At 48.1% G+C, this 22268-nt stretch overlaps 1 protein-coding gene across 3 annotated transcripts in view; it reads right to left on the reverse strand.

Moving 5' to 3' along the window:
- DENND6B (DENN domain containing 6B) overlaps positions 1-22268 on the reverse strand; it is a 126939-nt gene that overhangs the window by 58353 nt on the left and 46318 nt on the right. For 2 of the 3 annotated variants that reach the window (XM_040413545.1, XM_040413544.1), the window contains exons 1-4: positions 12967-13169; positions 7938-7976; positions 4769-4811; positions 1943-2052 (exon numbers count right to left, since the gene is read on the reverse strand). In XM_040413545.1, coding sequence (XP_040269479.1) covers positions 1943-2052; positions 4769-4811; positions 7938-7976; positions 12967-13125 — 351 coding nt within the window. In that variant the 5' untranslated portion in view covers positions 13126-13169. Of the gene's footprint in view, positions 1-1942; positions 2053-4768; positions 4812-7937; positions 7977-12966; positions 13170-22268 lie in introns of those variants that run through there. The other variant, XM_040413546.1, reaches the window with a different exon arrangement.

Here is a 22268-nt window from a genome sequence, read left to right on the forward strand (position 1 = left end):
CAGTATCGGGCATCAAATAGACAAAGGCAGAAATGAATGTCTGAAAATATTATTTATCTCATATTGCAACATATTATATAAGAATACACATAAAATACATAAAATACTCTAAAAGCACATGTAGCCTCCTGGGAATCGCATATGCTGGACCGCTAAAATAAATTGCTAAAATAAATTGCCAAAGTCCATATTGCGTCAGTGTCCTTAAAGTTCATATACCAATCATAAGGTGGAGCAAAGAAAGATTAATTATATAGTTCACAGGGTACTTTACCGCTCCTTCAGGCTGTTTGTTCTTAGAAGTGCGGCTGCTCTACTTTGAGCTGTAGGGACCTGTGCATGCTGGGACAGTGGGGGACTGGAAGACCAGGATATGGACTTTCGTTTTATGGCGATTCCTTTTTCATCATTCCAGTTCATATTCATATGTGAACAACATTACTGTATCAAGAACTATAGATATCAAGTTCTGAATTGTACTATGAATTTTAGATACTACAAACATGAAAGGGAATATGGGAATAGATTTTAATCACCATCTTTTACTTAGATTTGCAATTTTTAGAAAAAACGCATCAAAAACGCACCGAAACCGCAGGTGCGTTTTTTGGCTTTTATGGAATATTTGGGTAATTCAAACCTTAGCAAGGCGGTTTTTAACAAAATAATAGTAGTATTTATTTATTTCTGTATTTTAACTAATGATAGTTCATGTATTGGATTCTGTATGTACATATTGAATAGCTTTGATGAAAATGAACACAAAATGGGATACACCTATGAATCCCTAGCTGATTACAACCTTAGTAACTTATTGCATCATTTTTAGTGAACCGCATTGAAAACGCACTTAAATCATAGTGGCGTTTATGCACAATTTCTGAAAGTATATGTATATGTTGCACCTCTTATCTTAATTTCCATTTTTATTTCGTACATATATTTATTAAAGGTATATTTTAAACGTGTAATGAGATAATAATGTAGCCTTATATATTGGAAACTGAAAACCGCAATGTTGTTCACATATGAATATGAACTGGAATGATGAAAAAGGAATCGCCATAAAACGAAAGTCCATATCCTGGTCTTCCAGTCCCCCACTGTCCCAGCATGCATCTAACCAATTAAAGATGATATAAAAAGGACACCCCAACCCCACTGTCTGTACCACTGAGGAAGGGGCCATTGACCCCGAAACGCGTATGGCTAAGAGACAGTGTGGGACAATATAAGGAAGACTTTGAAAACTACGATCGGACGCTGTACAAATTCGAAAACCCCGCCTGGAAACTGTAAGTCACCTGACCTATTCAGTGAAACCACGTGGGACGCCACCGGAAGGTCCTGGAAGGTCAAAGCTACAGACTACACTTTAAAGCAACATCCAGTGAACGGGGATCTTCCTATGAAAAAGACCGAACACACAGGTCCCTACAGCTCAAAGTAGAGCAGCCGCACTTCTAAGAACAAACAGCCTGAAGGAGCGGTAAAGTACCCTGTGAACTATATAATTAATCTTTCTTTGCTCCACCTTATGATTGGTATATGAACTTTAAGGACACTGACGCAATATGGACTTTGGCAATTTATTTTAGCAATTTATTTTAGCGGTCCAGCATATGCGATTCCCAGGAGGCTACATGTGCTTTTAGAGTATTTTATGTATTTTATGTGTATTCTTATATAATATGTTGCAATATGAGATAAATAATATTTTCAGACATTCATTTCTGCCTTTGTCTATTTGATGCCCGATACTGAGTGACGCCCAACCTTGTTTCAAATCGCTTACTTTATCAGCAACAGGGAGTGCTGTGCGGCAGTGCACCTATTCTATTAGTAATCAGTGAGTGAGCCACCAAACCTTGCTATTGGAATGTATACTCACAAGAAGTCGAAATAATGTTCCTGGCTGGGTACATTCAATAACTGACCTCACCTGCAGAGTAACAGGAGCTTCCCGATTATATTTCTCATCATCATATAGGGAATTTCTATGTCTTGCTGAGCGGCGCATACGAAATGTGAACTGTGTGTCACCCAGACAACCTGCCGGAGGGATATCATAAAATGTAAGTGCAATATATTACTTTAGTCACCTCCAAAAACCCCCATAAATTACAATAATCAGTAAATACATGTAGCTTAAAAGACTCTAATTCTGAATCGGTAATTTTTAGCCTTCCCCTCACTTGCATCCCTCAGCTGTGAACCCGTGGACAGGCTGTGCATGAAGCACTGATATAGGAGTCCTCTTCATTACATCTGCAAACTTAGGAGTCTTCTCTTCTTTATGAAAGTGCTCACTAGTATCCAACAGGAGCGGGGAGCGGTGACTGTAGAGCTGTACTCACCACTCCCTGGTCTTCCTCTGGGCCCATGCTGCAATGTCCTGAATGTGTACAGCATCCAGAAGTAGTGCGTGCACTATGACCGGACAATGTACGCTGTCAGGTCACAGTGCAGTGTGGGCCCGGAGAAGACCAGGGAGTGGTGAGTAAAGGAGAGACCGCCAGATCTGAAGAGTGGCGGTGGAGCAGGAGAGATAAGTTCATTTATTTATTTTATCTCTGATGGGGTTCTGATCTGAGGTCTGACATGGGGATCTGATTTGGGGGTCTGAGCTGAGGTCTGACGTGGATGTCTGATCTGAGGTCTTACATGGGAGTCTACTCTGATATGGGGGTCTCATCTGATGTAGGGTTCTGATCTGGTCTGATGTGGGGTGTGATCTTAGGTATGATGTGAGGGTCTGATCTGAGGTTTGATATGAGAATCTGATCTGAGGTCTGATATGGGGTCTGATCTGAAGTCTGATGAAGACTGGGGGTCTATCTTATCCTCAGGAGCGTCTTATAGAGCGAAAAATATGGTACATATTCAGAATCAGCATCTTTTCAGCTATCTGCTGAACTGTAGTTTAGCGGTAAAAATCATCTCTAGATTCACATCCGATCTGCATTTTTTGTGGATCAGATGCAGACCCATTTATTTGTATGGGGCCGCAAAAGATGTGGACAGCACACCATGTGCTATTCACATCCGTATGTCCTTTCTATGTCACCGCAAAAATATAGAATATGTCCTATTCTTGTCTATATTTTGGACAAGAATAGGCATTTCTATAATAGTGCAGGATGTGCAGAAATGTGACGTGGGAAAGTGTGTGGCGCACACGACTGGTATCCATGTTTTGCGGATCTGCAGTTTGCTGTCCATATAACATTTACATTCCTGTGCATAAGACCTAAATGTGTATACAGAGGCGTATACAGAAGATAACTCATGTTCCATTAGTTAGGCCATATTCTTTATTGCTCTTTGACGTATATCTGTTGCCTCTTTTTTTACTATATGTTGCAGCAATGCGGTTTTTCTATTAACTCAGCTCTAACAATCAATGTGGTGGGCTAAAAGATGGGTGGGAGTGTCTTTCTTCCATGCTACGATTAAGGCCTCATGCACACGACCGTTTTTTTTTTGTGGTCCGCAAAAACGGGTTCTGTTTTTCCGTGATCCGTGACCGTTTTTTCGTCCGTGGGTCTTCCTTGATTTTTGGAAGATCTACGGACATAAAAAAAAAGTTGTTTTGGTGTCCGCCTGGCCGTGCGGAGCCAAACAGAGCCGTCCTGACTTACAATGCAAGTCAATGTGGACAGATCCGTTTGACGTTGACACAATATGGTGCAATTGCAAACGGATCCGTCCCCCATTGACTTTCAATGTAAAGTCAGGAGTTAATATACCATAGGATCGGAGTTTTCTCCAATCCGATGGTATATTTTAACTTGAAGCGTCCCCATCACCATGGGAACGCCTCTATGTTAGAATATACCATCGGATTTGAGTTACATCGTGAAACTCAGATCCGACAGTATATTCTAACACAGACCCACTAACACAAAAATGGAAAATACAGTGCAGATGTGAATGCAGCCATACGCATAAAAACCTAAATAAATATATAATTAAAACAATGGTAACAAAATTGCATTAATTAATTAAATAACCCTGCCAACCATATCCAGGACCAGAACCTGTTCTATATCATAATAACAGCAGACAATGCAGAACAAAAGCAGTTATTCTATCCTAGTCTGAAGTTAAAATAACACACTTTATTACTATATAGTATTCCGGGTTCTTTTGTGATAATGTTAGGTTCTGTTAACATCTCCAGTAATCATTTCCGTTATTCTTCGTCATGGGAGCAAAATAATGAAAATGACAACCATGCCGAATCCGTCATATGACAGACACCAATGGTGCCTAACGGGTCCCACTAACCATAATGGGGTCTGGACAAAATGCTGCACTAATGTGTCTGCCATTTAAACCTAATCTGTAATGGAAATGTGAACACAGATGTGAACAGTGCCTTATTCGGTTGTTTCTCTAAGGCTGGGTTCAGACCTGAGCGTCTTTGATATGCGCGTTCAACGCGCGTTTTTGACGCGCGTTTTCGAAGCGCGTTTTTTATGCGCGTTTTTTGCAATAGTAAACGCGCGTTTGACGCGCGTTTGTGTGATTGACTGCAATGTCCTATGGCCACAAACGCGCTGTAAAACGCCCCAAAGAAGCTCAAGTACTTGTTTGAGCGTAGGGCGTTTTACAGCGCGTTTTTCAGCGCTGTAAAACGCTCAAGTGAGAACCAGGGCCATAGGGAAGCATTGGTTTTCATGTGTTGAGCGTTTTACAGCGCGTTTGAACGCGCTGTAAAACGCTCAAGTGTGAACCCAGCCTAAGAAGAGGCCTGCTTGCCTACCTGAATAGGAGTCTGGGAAGGACAGGTAGCAGATGCTGGTTTTCTGAAACACACAAGAAAAGGCAGAGGTGTTAAAGGGGTATGCCGGTAATCTGAAGTTATACCCTGTCTATACGATAGGGGGTAACTATTAGATTGGTAGGGGTCCTACCTCTGGGACCACCACCAATCACAATAACGGGAGCGTCATATCCCACAGGGTCCCCCAAAATGAATGGAGTGGCAGGTCAATCATGCACACTGCCGCTGAAATAATCTCTATAGAATTTGCTGAAAATAGCTAAGCCTGTGCTTCGCTACCCCTGGCAGTCTCATATAGATGAATAGACCAGTAGTGTGCACGCTCGACCTCCTGCTGTGTCCATTCTCGTGATCGGTGGTGGTCCCAGCAGTAGAACCCCCACCTGCGGGCAGGGATAACTTCAAATTACTGGAACCCCCTTTTAAAGGGAACCTGTCATCAACTTTATGCTGATCTCACTGAGGGCAGAATAAAATAGTGACAGAAATGCTGATTTCAGCGGTGTGTCACTCATGAGCTAAAAGTAAGTGGTTGCCGAGAACCAGCATCCTAATCATTACAGCTCAGGCCTTGAAAATAGTCAAATATACCTGAGAAGAGTCCTGGCTATTCCTAATCTCACCCATCTGCTGATGATCGTCAGTTCTCTCCTAGATAGAAAGGGAGACAACTAGGTAGAAGCCTGTCAGTCATCAGCAGGTGGGCGGGAGAGCAGGAATTCATGAATAACCAGGACTCTTCGGTGGCCATGACTCTTTTCCAGGCCCAGTCTGCGATGTTTGTGATGTTGGTTCTCGGCAACCACTTACTTTTAACTTTTAATTGACAGACCGCTGAAATCAGCTCACCTGTCTGTACTTTATACTGCCGTTAGAATGGACAGCATAAAGTTGATGACAGGTTCCCTTTAAGTGAAAGATAGTAAACAAACCTAAGAAGCCATGAGTACATCTGTATACACTAAATGTACGTTATTACATTGAATATAGTAATCCTATTAGTAACATTAATTCTAATAAGAACATTGCAGCTTCTATACCACAAGACACAGCTATAAAACTGATTACAAAATAAGAACACGCTAAGGCCTCTTGCACATGACTGCATGGCTTTTTCAGTATTTTGCGGTACGCACAAAACAGATGTGCAAAAAATACGGATGACGTCCGTGTGCATTCTGTTTTTTGCGGAACGGAACAGCTGGCCCCTGATAGAACAGTACTATCCTTGTCCATTATGCGAACAATAATAGGACATGTTCTATCTTTGGACAGAACGGAAAAACGGAAATACGGAAACGGACGGCATACGGAGTACCTTCCATTTTTTTCGGACCCATTGAAATGAATGGTTCCGTATACGGAACTCAAAAAAACAGAATGGAAATGGAAAAAAAAAAAATGTTTGTGTACAAGAGGCCTAAGGCCTCTTTCACACAGTCAGGCCTCTTTCACACGACCGTTTTTTTTTCCAGTTTGCGGGCCATTTTTTGCATTCCGTATACGGTCCGTATATGGAACCATTCATTTCAATGGTTCTGCAAAAAAAACGGAATGTACTCCGTATGCATTCCGTTTCCGTATTTCCGTTCCATTGAAAGATAGAACATGTCCTATTATTGGCCGCAAATCACGTTCCGTGGCTCCATTCAAGTCAATGGGTCCGCAAAAAAAACGGAACACATACAGAATGTACTCTGTATGTCTTCCGTATCCGTTTCATTTTTGCGGAACTATCTATTGAAAATTTTATGCCCAGCTCAATTTTTTCTATGTAATTACTGTATACTGTATATGCCATACGGAAAAAAGGAACGGAAACAAAAAACGATCCGTGAAAAACAGACCGCAAAATACTACTGATGAACTGACATGAAGTGCTCACCCCCCCCCCCCCACCAAAAAAAAAGAAAAAAAAAAAGAAAAGAAGAGGTTCTTCAGCAGCGGCAGTGTGTATTCACAATCACTGTGCTCAGTGTCTGTGACAAAACAATACACACCTCTGATGTAGGCTTCTTCAAAGCGATGAGGATTATTAAAACGTTTTGTGACCTGAATCACAGAGCCTTTAGATATTTTGTATAAATTGCAATAGGGGGTCACAATATCCCAAAGTCTGTTCCCTGTTATCAGTCATTTCAGGGCTCATTCACACGACCGTAGGCCGTCCGTGCCCGTATTGTGGACCGCAAACAGTGAGGACCGGCTGTGTAAATCCCATATCACGGATGCGGAACCATTCACTTGAATGGGTCTGCAATCCGCAAGATACGGAGTGGTGCGAAGATGTCCTATTTTTTTGTAGTGAGGACCGTCCCTTGCGGATCACGGACCCATTTAAGTCAATGGGTCTGCATCCACAAACGGCGTGCACACGGACAGAGCCTGTGTATTGTAGACTGCTAATATTTTCATGCATACTTGGGACAGTGCACTTTAAAGAGAATATGTCACTGCTCCTGACATGTCTGTTGTAGTAACTACTTGCATTCTCCATGTAATAACAATTCTGGAACATCTATTCTTATGACTCTATGACGTGGTATTCCTTTATTATTCCTTCTAGAAGTTAGATGGTAGAGGGTAGCTAGAAGTGCAGATGGGCGTTACCAGTTGTAGGTGTGTCCCTGCACAGTCTGACACTATCCAATCAGTGCTGACAGTGCAGGGACACACCCGCAACTGGTAACAAGCAATTCATTCATAACTTCTAGCAGGAGTAACAGAGGAATGGCACAACATAGAGAGATAAGAATAGATGTTATTAGATGGGGAAGTAGTTTGCTAAAACAGACATGTCAGGAGAGGTGACAGTTTCTCTTTAATAAGAGGCGGATTTTAGGTTTATAGGAAACCTTTATAAACATTTGCCAAGAGGAGATTGGCAGCGGCCGCCACAGCTGAAGCCCAGACTGGTAGGCTCCATTGCGCATGTGCAGTGATGTGTAGTGCCCCCGGCTTCACCTGCACAATGTCCGTGCCCCTGAGCTCATCTTAGGTAATAGATATTCATTCTGCTACATAATGCCAACAATGGCTGGTTATGGCAGGGGCATCACTACATAGCTAAACCAGGGACAGGCTGGCGGTATAATGTCACCAACCCTAGCAGTGTATGGATGAGCCTGTATTATTCTGCACAGATTACCTCTTTTTCTGTTATCTGGATGTTGTGGGGGTACACCAGCTGGAAAAAAAGAGAAAAATAATGGGATTAGCAGGACTTGTCCAGAGGTGGCATAGTCTGAGCAGGCCCCTGATGTAACCGCTGTCCTCCTCCATCCTCTCTAGAGCAGGCCCCTGATGTCACCGCTGTCCTCCTCCACCCTCTCTAGAGCAGGCCCCTGATGTCACCGCTGTCCTCCTCCACCCTCTCTAGAGCAGGCCCCTGATGTCACCGCTGTCCTCCTCCATCCTCTCTAGAGCAGGCCCCTGATGTCACCGCTGTCCTCCTCCATCCTCTCTAGGGCAGGCCCCTGATGTCACCGCTGTCCTCCTCCATCCTCTCTAGAGCAGGCCCCTAATGTCACCGCTGTCCTCCTCCATCCTCTCTAGAGCAGGCCCATGATGTCACCGCTGTCCTCCTCCATCCTCTCTAGAGCAAGCCCCTGAAGTCACCGCTGTCCTCCTCCATCCTCTCTAGAGCAGGCCCCTGATGTAACCGCTGTCCTCCTCCATCCTCTCTAGAGCAGGCCCCTGATGTCACCGCTGTCCTCCTCCATCCTCTCTAGAGCAGGCCCCTGATGTCCCCGCTGTCCTCCTCCATCCTCTCTAGAGCAGGCCCCTGATGTCAACGCTGTCCTCCTCCATCCTCTCTAGAGCAGGCCCCTGATGTCACCGCTGTCCTCCTCCATCCTCTCTAGAGCAGGCCCATGATGTCACCGCTGTCCTCCTCCATCCTCTCTAGAGCAGGCCCCTGATGTCACCGCTGTCCTCCTCCATCCTCTCTAGAGCAGGTCCCTGATGTCACCGCTGTCCTCCTCCATCCTCTCTAGAGCAGGGCCCTGATGTCACCGCTGTCCTCCTCCATCCTCTCTAGAGCAGGGCCCTGATGTCACCGCTGTCCTCCTCCATCCTCTCTAGAGCAGGCCCCTGATGTCACCGCTGTCCTCCTCCATCCTCTCTAGAGCAGGCCCCTGATGTCACCGCTGTCCTCCTCCATCCTCTCTAGAGCAGGCCCCTGATGTCACCGCTGTCCTCCTCCATCCTCTCTAGAGCAGGCCCCTGAAGTCACCGCTGTCCTCCTCCATCCTCTCTAGAGCAGGCCCCTGATGTCACCGCTGTCCTCCTCCATCCTCTCTAGAGCAGGCCCCTGATGTCACCGCTGTCCTCCTCCATCCTCTCTAGAGCAGGCCCCTGATGTCACCGCTGTCCTCCTCCAACCTCTCTAGAGCAGGCCCCTGATGTCACCGCTGTCCTCCTCCATCCTCTCTAGAGCAGGCCCCTGATGTCACCGCTGTCCTCCTCCATCCTCTCTAGAGCAGGCCCCTGAAGTCACCGCTGTCCTCCTCCATCCTCTCTAGAGCAGGCCCCTGATGTCACCGCTGTCCTCCTCCATCCTCTCTAGAGCAGGCCCCTGATGTCACCGCTGTCCTCCTCCATCCTCTCTAGAGCAGGCCCCTGATGTCACCGCTGTCCTCCACCATCCTCTCTAGAGCAGGCCCCTGATGTCACCGCTGTCCTCCACCATCCTCTCTAGAGCAGGCCCCTGATGTCACCGCTGTCCTCCTCCATCCTCTCTAGAGCAGGCCCCTGATGTCACCGCTGTCCTCCTCCATCCTCTCTAGAGCTGGCCCCTGATGTCACCGCTGTCCTCCTCCATCCTCTCTAGAGCTGGCCCCTGATGTCACCGCTGTCCTCCTCCATCCTCTCTAGAGCTGGCCCCTGATGTCACCGCTGTCCTCCTCCATCCTCTCTAGAGCAGGCCCCTGATGTCACCGCTGTCCTCCTCCATCCTCTCTAGAGCAGGCCCCTGATGTCACCGCTGTCCTCTACCATCCTCTCTAGAGCAGGCCCCTGATGTCACCGCTGTCCTCCTCCATCCTCTCTAGAGCAGGCCCCTGATGTCACCGCTGTCCTCCTCCATCCTCTCTAGAGCAGGCCCCTGATGTCACCGCTGTCCTCCTCCATCCTCTCTAGAGCAGGCCCCTGATGTCACCGCTGTCCTCCTCCATCCTCTCTAGAGCAGGCCCCTGATGTCACCGCTGTCCTCCTCCATCCTCTCTAGAGCAGGCCCCTGATGTCACCGCTGTCCTCCTCCATCCTCTCTAGAGCAGGCCCCTGATGTCACCGCTGTCCTCCTCCATCCTCTCTAGAGCAGGCCCCTGATGTCACCGCTGTCCTCCTCCATCCTCTCTAGAGCAGGCCTCTGATGTCACCGCTGTCCTCCTCCATCCTCTCTAGAGCTGGCCCCTGATGTCACCGCTGTCCTCCTCCATCCTCTCTAGAGCTGGCCCCTGATGTCACCGCTGTCCTCCTCCATCCTCTCTAGAGCAGGCCCATGATGTCACCGCTGTCCTCCTCCATCCTCTCTAGAGCAGGGCCCTGATGTCACCGCTGTCCTCCTCCATCCTCTCTAGAGCAGGCCCCTGATGTCACCGCTGTCCTCCTCCATCCTCTCTAGAGCAGGCCCCTGATGTCACCGCTGTCCTCCTCCATCCTCTCTAGAGCAGGCCCCTGATGTCCCCGCTGTCCTCCTCCATCCTCTCTAGAGCAGGCCCCTGATGTCAACGCTGTCCTCCTCCATCCTCTCTAGAGCAGGCCCCTGATGTCACCGCTGTCCTCCTCCATCCTCTCTAGAGCAGGCCCATGATGTCACCGCTGTCCTCCTCCATCCTCTCTAGAGCAGGCCCCTGATGTCACCGCTGTCCTCCTCCATCCTCTCTAGAGCAGGTCCCTGATGTCACCGCTGTCCTCCTCCATCCTCTCTAGAGCAGGGCCCTGATGTCACCGCTGTCCTCCTCCATCCTCTCTAGAGCAGGGCCCTGATGTCACCGCTGTCCTCCTCCATCCTCTCTAGAGCAGGCCCCTGATGTCACCGCTGTCCTCCTCCATCCTCTCTAGAGCAGGCCCCTGATGTCACCGCTGTCCTCCTCCATCCTCTCTAGAGCTGGCCCCTGATGTCACCGCTGTCCTCCTCCATCCTCTCTAGAGCTGGCCCCTGATGTCACCGCTGTCCTCCTCCATCCTCTCTAGAGCTGGCCCCTGATGTCACCGCTGTCCTCCTCCATCCTCTCTAGAGCAGGCCCCTGATGTCACCGCTGTCCTCCTCCATCCTCTCTAGAGCAGGCCCCTGATGTCACCGCTGTCCTCTACCATCCTCTCTAGAGCAGGCCCCTGATGTCACCGCTGTCCTCCTCCATCCTCTCTAGAGCAGGCCCCTGATGTCACCGCTGTCCTCCTCCATCCTCTCTAGAGCAGGCCCCTGATGTCACCGCTGTCCTCCTCCATCCTCTCTAGAGCAGGCCCCTGATGTCACCGCTGTCCTCCTCCATCCTCTCTAGAGCAGGCCCCTGATGTCACCGCTGTCCTCCTCCATCCTCTCTAGAGCAGGCCCCTGATGTCACCGCTGTCCTCCTCCATCCTCTCTAGAGCAGGCCCCTGATGTCACCGCTGTCCTCCTCCATCCTCTCTAGAGCAGGCCCCTGATGTCACCGCTGTCCTCCTCCATCCTCTCTAGAGCAGGCCTCTGATGTCACCGCTGTCCTCCTCCATCCTCTCTAGAGCTGGCCCCTGATGTCACCGCTGTCCTCCTCCATCCTCTCTAGAGCTGGCCCCTGATGTCACCGCTGTCCTCCTCCATCCTCTCTAGAGCAGGCCCATGATGTCACCGCTGTCCTCCTCCATCCTCTCTAGAGCAGGGCCCTGATGTCACCGCTGTCCTCCTCCATCCTCTCTAGAGCAGGCCCCTGATGTCACCGCTGTCCTCCTCCATCCTCTCTAGAGCAGGCCCCTGATGTCACCGCTGTCCTCCTCCATCCTCTCTAGAGCAGGCCCCTGATGTCACCGCTGTCCTCCTCCATCCTCTCTAGAGCAGGCCCCTGAAGTCACCGCTGTCCTCCTCCATCCTCTCTAGAGCAGGCCCCTGATGTCACCGCTGTCCTCCTCCATCCTCTCTAGAGCAGGCCCCTGATGTCACCGCTGTCCTCCTCCATCCTCTCTAGAGCAGGCCCCTGATGTCACCGCTGTCCTCCTCCATCCTCTCTAGAGCAGGCCCCTGATGTCACCGCTGTCCTCCTCCATCCTCTCTAGAGCAGGCCCCTGATGTCACCGCTGTCCTCCTCCATCCTCTCTAGAGCTGGCCCCTGATGTCACCGCTGTCCTCCTCCATCCTCTCTAGAGCTGGCCCCTGATGTCACCGCTGTCCTCCTCCATCCTCTCTAGAGCAGGCCCCTGATGTCACCGCTGTCCTCCTCCATCCTCTCTAGAGCAGGCTCCTGATGTCACCGCTGTCCTCCTCCATCCTCTCTAGAGCAGGCCCCTGATGTCACCGCTGTCCTCCTCCATCCTCTCTAGAGCAGGCCCCTGATGTCACCGCTGTCCTCCTCCATCCTCTCTAGAGCAGGCCCCTGATGTCACCGCTGTCCTCCTCCATCCTCTCTAGAGCAGGCCCCTGATGTCACCGCTGTCCTCCTCCATCCTCTCTAGAGCTGGCCCCTGATGTCACCGCTGTCCTCCTCCATCCTCTCTAGAGCTGGCCCCTGATGTCACCGCTGTCCTCCTCCATCCTCTCTAGAGCAGGCCCCTGATGTCACCGCTGTCCTCCTCCATCCTCTCTAGAGCAGGCTCCTGATGTCACCGCTGTCCTCCTCCATCCTCTCTAGAGCAGGCCCCTGATGTCACCGCTGTCCTCCTCCATCCTCTCTAGAGCTGGCCCCTGATGTCACCGCTGTCCTCCTCCATCCTCTCTAGAGCAGGCTCCTGATGTCACCGCTGTCCTCCTCCATCCTCTCTAGAGCAGGCCCCTGATGTCACCGCTGTCCTCCTCCATCCTCTCTAGAGCAGGCCCCTGATGTCACCTCTGTCCTCCTCCATCCTCTCTAGAGCAGGCCCCTGATGTCACCGCTGTCCTCCTCCATCCTCTCTAGAGCAGGCCCCTGATGTCACCGCTGTCCTCCTCCATCCTCTCTAGAGCAGGCCTCCACACTGATAACCCCGCTCCTAATACACCACATTACCTCCATGGCCTGGCCCAGCTCCAGGTCGAACGTAACAACGCACACACCGTCCAGCCATGCCGAGAAGCACTCCCACGGCAGGCGGCTTCCTCTCGGGCTCTCGGGTTCCTCCATGTTACCTGTCAGCGTCCCCTTTCCAGCCCACTCAGCGCCCAGCATCCTCTGGAGTTACCATAGTGAAAGACCCACCCTAGTCCTGCCAGCTCCGGCTTGGCATGTGCTGCGCGATCTTCACCACTAGCGGGCGCTCATACAGCAGTACATTCACCCCCGCAGAACAGTGACGTAGCGCTTGTGTGGGAAGAGTACATAGTACCGACACACCAGAAGTACTGACACTTATAGTACACGTCCCCCCGTATGTCCTTTCCATGGACGGAACCACAGAAAAACAGGACGACGTGAGCTAAAATTTAGCTAGAGGCCATGAATGCTGGTGGATTTATTAGCACCAGGTTCTGACAGGAGTAATAAAGTGCCATGTGGGCACATGAGTGCAGCAGGCAGTCACTGGGCACAGTGGTGATGCCAGGAAGTATGTGGCTGGAGATAGGTAGGGTACAAAAGAGCATTTAGCAGGTAAATACTGTTGTTGGTATAATTTTTTAGCATAATATTTTATCAGCTTTTTTTGCGTTTTTCACTCCCAGCCCTCCTGGCGCCATTACATTTTTATTTTTTGCTCACATACCCTTAGGAGGGCTTGTTTTTTTTGGCTAAACACGTTATACTTTCTAATGGCACCATTTTATATTGCATACAATGTAGTGGGAAGCTAAAAAAAAAATCCAAATGGGGTGGAATTGGGAAAGTTTTATGGATTTAGTTTTTACGGTGTTACCTACACAGCAAAACTGACCTGTTAGGGCAGGGTTCCTCAGGGCCTACCTGACGGTCCTGTTTTCAGGATTTCCTTAGTATTGAGCAGATGATATAATTAGTGTTCCTGCATCAGGACTTGCCACAGGTATTCATTCTGTGGGATATTCTTAAATCCTGACCGGTAGGTGGGCCCTGAGGACTGGCGTTGAGGATCACTGTGTTAGGGGACGGCTATAGTTTTTGAGGCAAATCTGCCAGAAGTGGATTCAAAAGGAATTGGAAATATAAAGGAAGGATTTGTACTTCTCCTTCCTGGTGAATCCACAGGCTTTGGCCTCATGCACATGGCCTTTCCGTGCATCGGCGACCGCAATTGTGGTCCCCAATGCACGGGCAACATCCGTGCAGCGGGCCGGACCCATTCAATATGACATGTAATTTTTTTTGCGGTGCGGAACCACGGAAAGAAATACCACGGAAGCACTTTGTAGTGCTTCCGGTGTTCCGTATCTCCGGAATTGCAGACCCATTCAGGTGAATGGGTCCGCATCCGTGATGCGGGGTGCAAACGGCCGGCGGCCGTGGATTGCCGACCCGCAATACGGCCATGGCCGCCCAGCGGCTGTGTGCATGAGGCCTTTGGCTGAAATTCCTGCCGGCAGATCTGCCTCAGAAACTCTTCAAAAATACTCTGTGTGGCCGTACCGTTACCTTCATTCTCCAGATCAGTACGATTACAACGATACCACATTTGCATAGTTTTTCTAGTATTTTAAGGCTACTTTCACACTAGCTGCAGGACGGATCCGACAGGCTGTTCACCCTGTCGGATCCATCCTGCCCCTATTTTGCCGTGCTGCCGCTCCATCCCCACTGACTATAATGGGGACAGGGCGGAGCTCCGGCGCAGCACGGCAGTGCACAGCAAGAGGCCGCCGGACTAAAAAGTCGGACATGCAATACTTTTAGTCCGGCGGCCTTTCGCCATGCACTGTAGTCAGTGGGGAGTGGCCGCACGGCGAAATAGCGGCAGGACGGATTCGACAGTGTGAACAGCCTGTCGGATCCGTCCTGCCGCTAGTGTGAAAGTACCCTAACACTGGAAGAAGAAGAAAAACTTTGTAAAATATTTTTTTTCTTTTTATTGCCATATTCTGATCCCCATAACTTTTTTTTTATAGTTATGTCTATGGAGCTCTGCTTTGTGGTGCGATCTGTACTTTTCATAATAGCACCTTGGGATGTGTATGATTTTTGATCACTTTTTATAAAAAATTTTGGGGGAGGTGAAGTGCCGAAAAAATAATGAATTGGCTTATTTTTATAGTGTAATAGTACATGCGTTTTCGGACGCGGCAATGCCTATTTTCTTTTTATTTTGGGGAAAGGGGGGTGATTTGAACTTTTATATATTTAAAAAACTTTTTATATTTGAAAACATAGAAACATAGAATGTGTCGGCAGATAAGAACCATTTGGCCCATATATTTTTTTTTATCCATTACAGAATACACAATCCATTATATTCCAAAGCAGTGCTGCCACATCCGTGTGTCCAAGCTGCACATTATAGAACATGTCCTATTCTTGTCCATTTTGCGGACAGGAATAGGCATTTTTTTAAATAGGTGCAGGATGCACGTGGACCACATCTGTATTTTGCGGATCCACGATTTGAGGACTGCAAAATGTAAACAGATATGTGACTGCACCCTTATGGTGGTTGGTCATATTTCTATGTGGCCCCACTGTGGACAAATTAGGCTTTTTATTTTATGCTAATTAGCTCCTGGGTGCAATGTGGGCAGTGCCATTGCAACCAAGGCTCCGCTTCCTTTCCTTCCCGACCACAACCTCAGAACTTTGATTGACAGGGTCAGGCAGCGAAGAAGTACTCACGCCTGGCCCTGAAGTCTCCCGAAGTCTGTCAATTGCTCATTCACAAGCGTCTGTACTGTACTGCACCTGCGCAGGGAAAACAAAGCTCAGCTCTTGTAGAGACAAGGGAGGAAAGGGGTGAGTACCAATTATTTTTATATTTTAGACCCTCAGACATTTTTTGTGTGATTTAACACACTTGGTGGTTTAACATGCCTAACTATTTTATTTGTTGGGCTAAGGGTACTTTCACACCTGCGGCAGAGGATTTGGCAGGCAGTTCCATCGCCGGAACTGCCTGCCGGATACATCAAAACTTATGCAAACTCATGGCATTTGTCAGACGATCAGGATCCTGATCCGTATGACAAATGCATTGAAATGCTAGATCCGTCTCTCTGGTGTCATCCGGAAAAAAACAGATCCGGCATTTTATTTTTTTTCACATTTCTTGCTGTCTGAGCATGCGCAGACCGCAATGCCAGATCCGTTTTGCAGGAACACTCGGGGCCGGATCCGGCAGTAATGCATTTCAATGGGAAAAAATGCCGGATTCCGGCAAGTGTCCTGGAATTTTGGACGGAGATAAAACCGCAGCATGCTGCAGTATTATCTCTATCCTGAAAAGTCAAAAAGACTGAACTGAAGACATCCTGAACGCATTGCTCTCCATTCAGAATGCATGGGGATAAAACTAATCAGTTCTTTTCCGTTATTGAGCCCCTAGGACGGAACTCAATGCCGGAAAAGAAAACCGCTAGTGTGAAAGTACCCTTACAAATGCCATCAGGTGGCATACGTTTTGATGGATCACTCTGCCGCAAGTGTGAGAGTAGCCTTAATTGGGGATTTTTTATTTTTTTTACATGTGAAACCTTTTATTTTATTAAAAGACTTTCTTTTTTTTATTTTACACTTTGCGTTCCCCATAAGGTCATACAAGACCTCTGGGGGACATTTAACTTCTTCTTTTTTTTTTTTTTTCACTCTTGATTTCTCCTGTAAGGCTACTTTCACACTAGCGTTCGGGTGTCCGCTCGTGCGCTCCGTTTGAAGGGGCTCACGAGCGGCCCCGAACGCATCCGTCTGGCCCCAATGCATTCTCAGTGGAGGCGGATCCACTGAGAATGCATCCGCCTGCCAGCGCTCAGCCTCCGCTCCGCTCCGCGAGCGGACACCTGAACGCTGCTTGCAGCGTTTGGGTGTCCGCCTGGCCGTGCGGAGGCGAGCGGATCCGTCCAGACTTACAATGTAAGTCAATGGGGACGGATCCGCTTGAAGATGACACCATATGGCTCAATCTTCAAGCGGATCCGTTCCCCATTGACTTACAATGTAAAGTCTGAACGGATCCGCTCAGGCTACTTTCATACTTAGAAAATTTTCTAAGTTTTAATGCAGACGGATCCGTTCTGAACGGATGCGAACGTCTGCATTATCGGAGCGGATCTGTCTGATGAAACATCAGACGGATCCGCTCCGAACGCTAGTGTGAAAGTAGCCTAACTGGGGCTGACATAGTAGCCCCAGTTACAGTGGAAATACACCCCCCAGAGAGGCTGTACAGCAATACACTATGCTGTACAGCCTCAGTGCAGGGCTGATCGAGGTCTGTGGAAGACCCGACAGCTCCTGCACTCTCCCGGCCCCGGGATCACATGACCACCGGGCGGGACAGGAAGCGCATATCGCTTCCTGCTCTGCATACACAGCTGTGTATACAGTGATCTAGAAGGCAGGGATACCTGGGAACGGTCCCTGCCTTCTCTCTGGGTTGCCCTGCTGTCACTGACAGCGGGTCCCCCGCTCGGCAGCTGTACGATTAGCGTGCAGCTACCATCTCTCAATGGACGTTCCAGAACGTCCATTCAGAGATAAACATCCACCCATAGGACGTTTATATTCTATGGGTGGATGTGAAGTGGTTAAGGTTTTTTTGTTGTTTTATTAATGGTTTTCCAACCCTTTATAAGTGATGGCCTTTTTTCTCTTTATTTGTATTTCATTATATTTTGTTGATCTTTTTTTATCGTCCCCTAAGAAGCCCCCAGGGGCATATTTACCATTACATTCAAACAGGGAGTTACAAAACTAAGCCCTGTAGGATCTATACAGAGCAGACACAGCATGTGGTCATTTAAATTAGACATTACTATCCTCCGAATACCACGACGAGAGTCGAAAAGGAACCATAAGAGGACCCTCCTTTCCTTGGGAGTATGATACGTCACAATACGGGGTGTCTGGGACCTTCTCTGGTTAGTATACTACAACCTGCTTTTATCCTCTTGCCTCCACATGTTGGATATGCACTTGGCACTTTATATAGCATGCTGCTGATGTTTGTTATACCCTATCACTGTGAAGCTGTCGCTTATGGGGTGGTATAAGTACTTGCTTGAACATGCTTGTAGGAGGATAGCAGTCTTATCTTATCAGTATTTCCATTAAATATTGGATCCCTATTTTTGTCCTGTGTATTTTATCGCCTATGTCTATGTTATTATATGTATTAATAAAGGAGTTACTTATTTTCATACTACCATGTTTGTCGTGCACAATTAATTGGTGAGTCCTACGTCACAATGAAGCAACGCCACTTAAAGAAGAAACCCTTAGTCCTTGATGGTCTACAGATGCAGTTAACTTTCCTACCACCTGCTCCATGCCAGGTACTGTGGGCACGAGCCAATTCTGTAAGGCTGTGTTCACACGGGCGTTGCGGGTGACGTGCGGGAACAGATGCGGGTGCGTTGCACGATTTTTCCCCGCAAGTGCAAAGCGTTTTGCATGCGCGTGAGAAAAATCGGCATGTTTGGTACCCAAACCCAAACTTCTTCACAAAAGTTCGGGTTTGGGTTAGGTGTTGTGTAGATTTTATTATTTTCCCTTATAACATGGTTATAAGGGAAAATAATAGCATTCGTAATACAGAATGCTAAGTAAAATAGTGATGGAGGGGTTAAAAATAAAAAAATATTTAACTCACCTTAATCCACTTGTTCGCGCAGCCCGTCTTCTCTTCTTTCTTCTTCTTTGAGGAAAAGGACCTGTGGTGACGTCACTGCGCTCATCACATGTCACCACAGGTCCTTTTCCTCAAAGAAGAAGAAAGAAAAGAAGCCGGACTGCGCGAACAAGTGGATTAAGGAGTTACATTTTTTATTTTTAACCCCTCCATCACTATTTTATTTAGCATTCTGTATTAAGAATGCTATTATTTTCCCTTATAATCATGTTATAAGGGAAAATAAGAATGATCGGGTCCCCATCCCGATCGTCTCCTAGCAATTATGCATGAAAAATAGCACTGCATCCGCACTTGCTTGCGATTTTCACACAGCCCCATTCACTTCTATTTGGCCTGTGTTGAGTGAAAAACTCACAAAATAGAGCATGCTGCGATTTTCACGCAACGCACAAGTGATGCGTGAAAATCACCGCTCATGTGCACAGCCCCATAGAAATGAATGGGTCCGGATTCAGTGCGGGTGCAATGCGTTCACCTCATGCATTGCACCCGCGCAGAAATCTCGCCCGTGTGAAAGAGGCCTAAGAGGTACTTCTTCGTTACCATTAGCACCACATGTCCTATCCCCGGGATGAATGGGGCCGGACTCGGGGATTCCTTAGGTAAAAAGGCTGAGTGAAAAAGAACCATACTCTCCTGTATTAGGCCTTGCAATTTGCAGATTTTGTTAAGCATCTGACCCACCCCTCCCCAGAATGCTTTAAGTCTGAGACACTTTCATAATCCATGTCGCAAATCGGTAGCGTTCTCGTCCCATCTAGGGCATGCCGTTAAGCGGTGGGGTTTGGTCGGGTTGCATGGAAGACTTAAAGCGTACAAAGCTTAATGTGTTATTTTAAGATGAGTTTCCTGCCATGCTTCGCTAATCAAATGGGCCTGTATCGTCTGTATCCCCTGTTTTATCATGAGATATGCCTCTGCTCGTCCCACTATCGCCTATGGATGAATAGCAAGGAACCGTTCTCTCCTCTCATGATATAGCATTGATATGCTAGGTTTCTGAGATGTCCGAATGAATGTGTCAAAAGCATTAGGAGCCCACTCCTTGTACAAACTACAAATTGGCGTGGACCTATCTCTAAGCGTACAATTTCCTCGTAATGGTAAATGCTTTGATATATGATAAGATAAACCAAACCTCTTGTGCATCACTTTCCATGTCAAAATACTAGAGAATTCTTAATGTGTGGAGGGAGTGTGGACAGTTTATTATGCACTAATGCTCTGATGTCCCAAGGTGTGGCCATTGCCTCTTCTATTTGTAAACTGGAATAGTAAGAGGTCCTGTTCATCCAGTCCAGAAGGTGTTGACTCAAGCACGCCACATTATAGCATCTAATGTCAGGGAAGCCGATTCCCCCCTTAATTTGGTTTTATTTTGCACTTTTCCACTGTACCTGTGTCATCCAAAGGAGCTCCAGTGACAGGAGAAAGCAGCCTTCTGTGGGGACAATTTTTACACATGCAGAGCTTTTCTGGGTCTGCTAAGACCCAGCAGCTCTGCTATGCCCTAGAACACCCAGCGATCAAATGATAACATGGTCCAGTATATGAAGTGGCATAGCACTCGGCATTCATTCACTGCATTATGCTCATTGATTGCTATGTGCTGGGGTCCCACGTTACCTCTGCCAGTCAGGGACCTGACCTGCTCCTGATAGATTACAGGAGCTGTAATCTTTAATCGGCATACAAACCTGCCGATCAGCTGTTTGAAGAGACGGCAATGATTGCACGAGCGCTGCCTTTTCTTCGTCTACCTGCTCGCTGTCAACATTTCAGTGGTGAGCAGAGGTAATTACAACTCTGCCGTCCCAGTCACCTCTATGGAAAGGAGCAGACGGAGTGTAACTGCCTCTGACAGGCCAATCTGAGGATAGATCATCAATATAGGAAACTGGCCAACCCCTTTAATATCTGCTCAGCTTCTCCTGCTCTAATATATAGTTATTCCTGCAGATTATGCACCATGCTCAACATGACATTTTCATTTTAAAGTTAGAAATATATTCATATGGATTCTTTTTAATGCAGATTCCTATAGTATTCTTCCACAGAATTGTGTGAAAATACCATCCTCCCATTCGTTTTAATAGGAATGTGTGCCATCACAGAAAAAAAGATGTGGCGTCAATTATCGCCATGGATTCCGTACAGTAACTGGAAGAAAATGGTGGTCATACGTGGTTTACCCCCATTGGATGTGGATAGCCTGTGTGTGGATCTGTGGCGGTTCTAACTGCAAATCCAAGACTGAAAAATCCACCATCTGAACATCCCCTAACAATGGCCCCAGGTTATAATATTTTCAGTTTACTATGGCCTTTTCTGGACCACCGTGATGTCAAACCACGTTCAACTTCAAATGCCACAGACAACATTATGAGAAACACACATCATAGCAGAAACACTTTTATTTCACTTTGAAATATGGAAGCTAAACCTTTACTGAAACCCAAAATGTACTGCAGGGGTCTGCTTGGCTTTTCCAGCATGCGGAGCACAGATCCACAGAAAGTACAGTATCTGGGATCATTATTCCACATGCAGAGCAGACTAAACCCAAAGGGTTAGGCAGGGGCAGACTGGCCATGGGTCCTAAAGGGAAATTTCCCGGTGGGCAGATATCCATGGGGCCGCCTCATGGCACATAACATAATCTGACACTCTGTCAGCCTGAATTAATGTAGGAGCATGAGGTACTTATGCATCTGGCCAATGGCCGCAGGTGTCCTCCTGATTTCAACTGTAACACCGTCCTCAGTATGGTGAAAGGGCAGAACTTTATACTGCACTGTGGTATCTGGTTTTGCTGGGGCGTTATTTTGCGCTGCACTACAGTATTGCTGGCTCGGTCTGCTTCTGTTGTCCCTGCCTACTTGTGGCTTGTGTTGGCCTACCTTCTGTCAGTTCGGACCCGCCTACAACATGGGGCTACTTAATTTTAGTTTTTTCTAGGGCCACTTTAAGTTCCCAGTCCAGCCCTAGGGTTAGGTGCCCTTTAAAGGGTTTCTATCACTTTGTTTCACCTATTTAGATTTCAGACACTAGCGATCCGCTAGTGTCTGCTCTATCTAACCATCCTAATATAAGAGCTTATTGTCCTGCCGTTTAGCTAAAAAAATAACTTATATAGATATGCAAATGAGCCTCTAGGTGCTATGGGGGCGTGATTAGCACCTAGAGGCTCCGTCTACCTTAACAAACTGCCGCCGCCCAGCGCGTCCCTCCAGCCCGCCCATCTCCAGCTGAAGCGATCCTCTCCGTGCGCGTCTCTGTTCTGCGCATGCGCAGTGAATGTCTGACGCTTCCCTGCTCAGACATCTCCACTGCGCCTGTTCCTCGGAGCACTATGACGTCATCGGCGCAGGCGCAGTGGAGATGTCTGAGCAGGGAAGCGATCAGACATTCACTGCGCATGCGCCGAATACGAGGAGCATCGCATTCCGGAGGAGATGGGCGGGCTGGAGGGACGCGCTGGGCGGCGGCAGTTTGTTAAGGTAGACGGAGCCTCTAGGTGCTAATCACGCCCCCATAGCACCTAGAGGCTCATTTGCATATCTATATAAGT

The sequence above is a fragment of the Bufo bufo genome, chromosome 1 (assembly GCF_905171765.1).
Source record: "Bufo bufo chromosome 1, aBufBuf1.1, whole genome shotgun sequence".
Taxonomy (NCBI): Eukaryota; Metazoa; Chordata; class Amphibia; order Anura; family Bufonidae; genus Bufo; species Bufo bufo.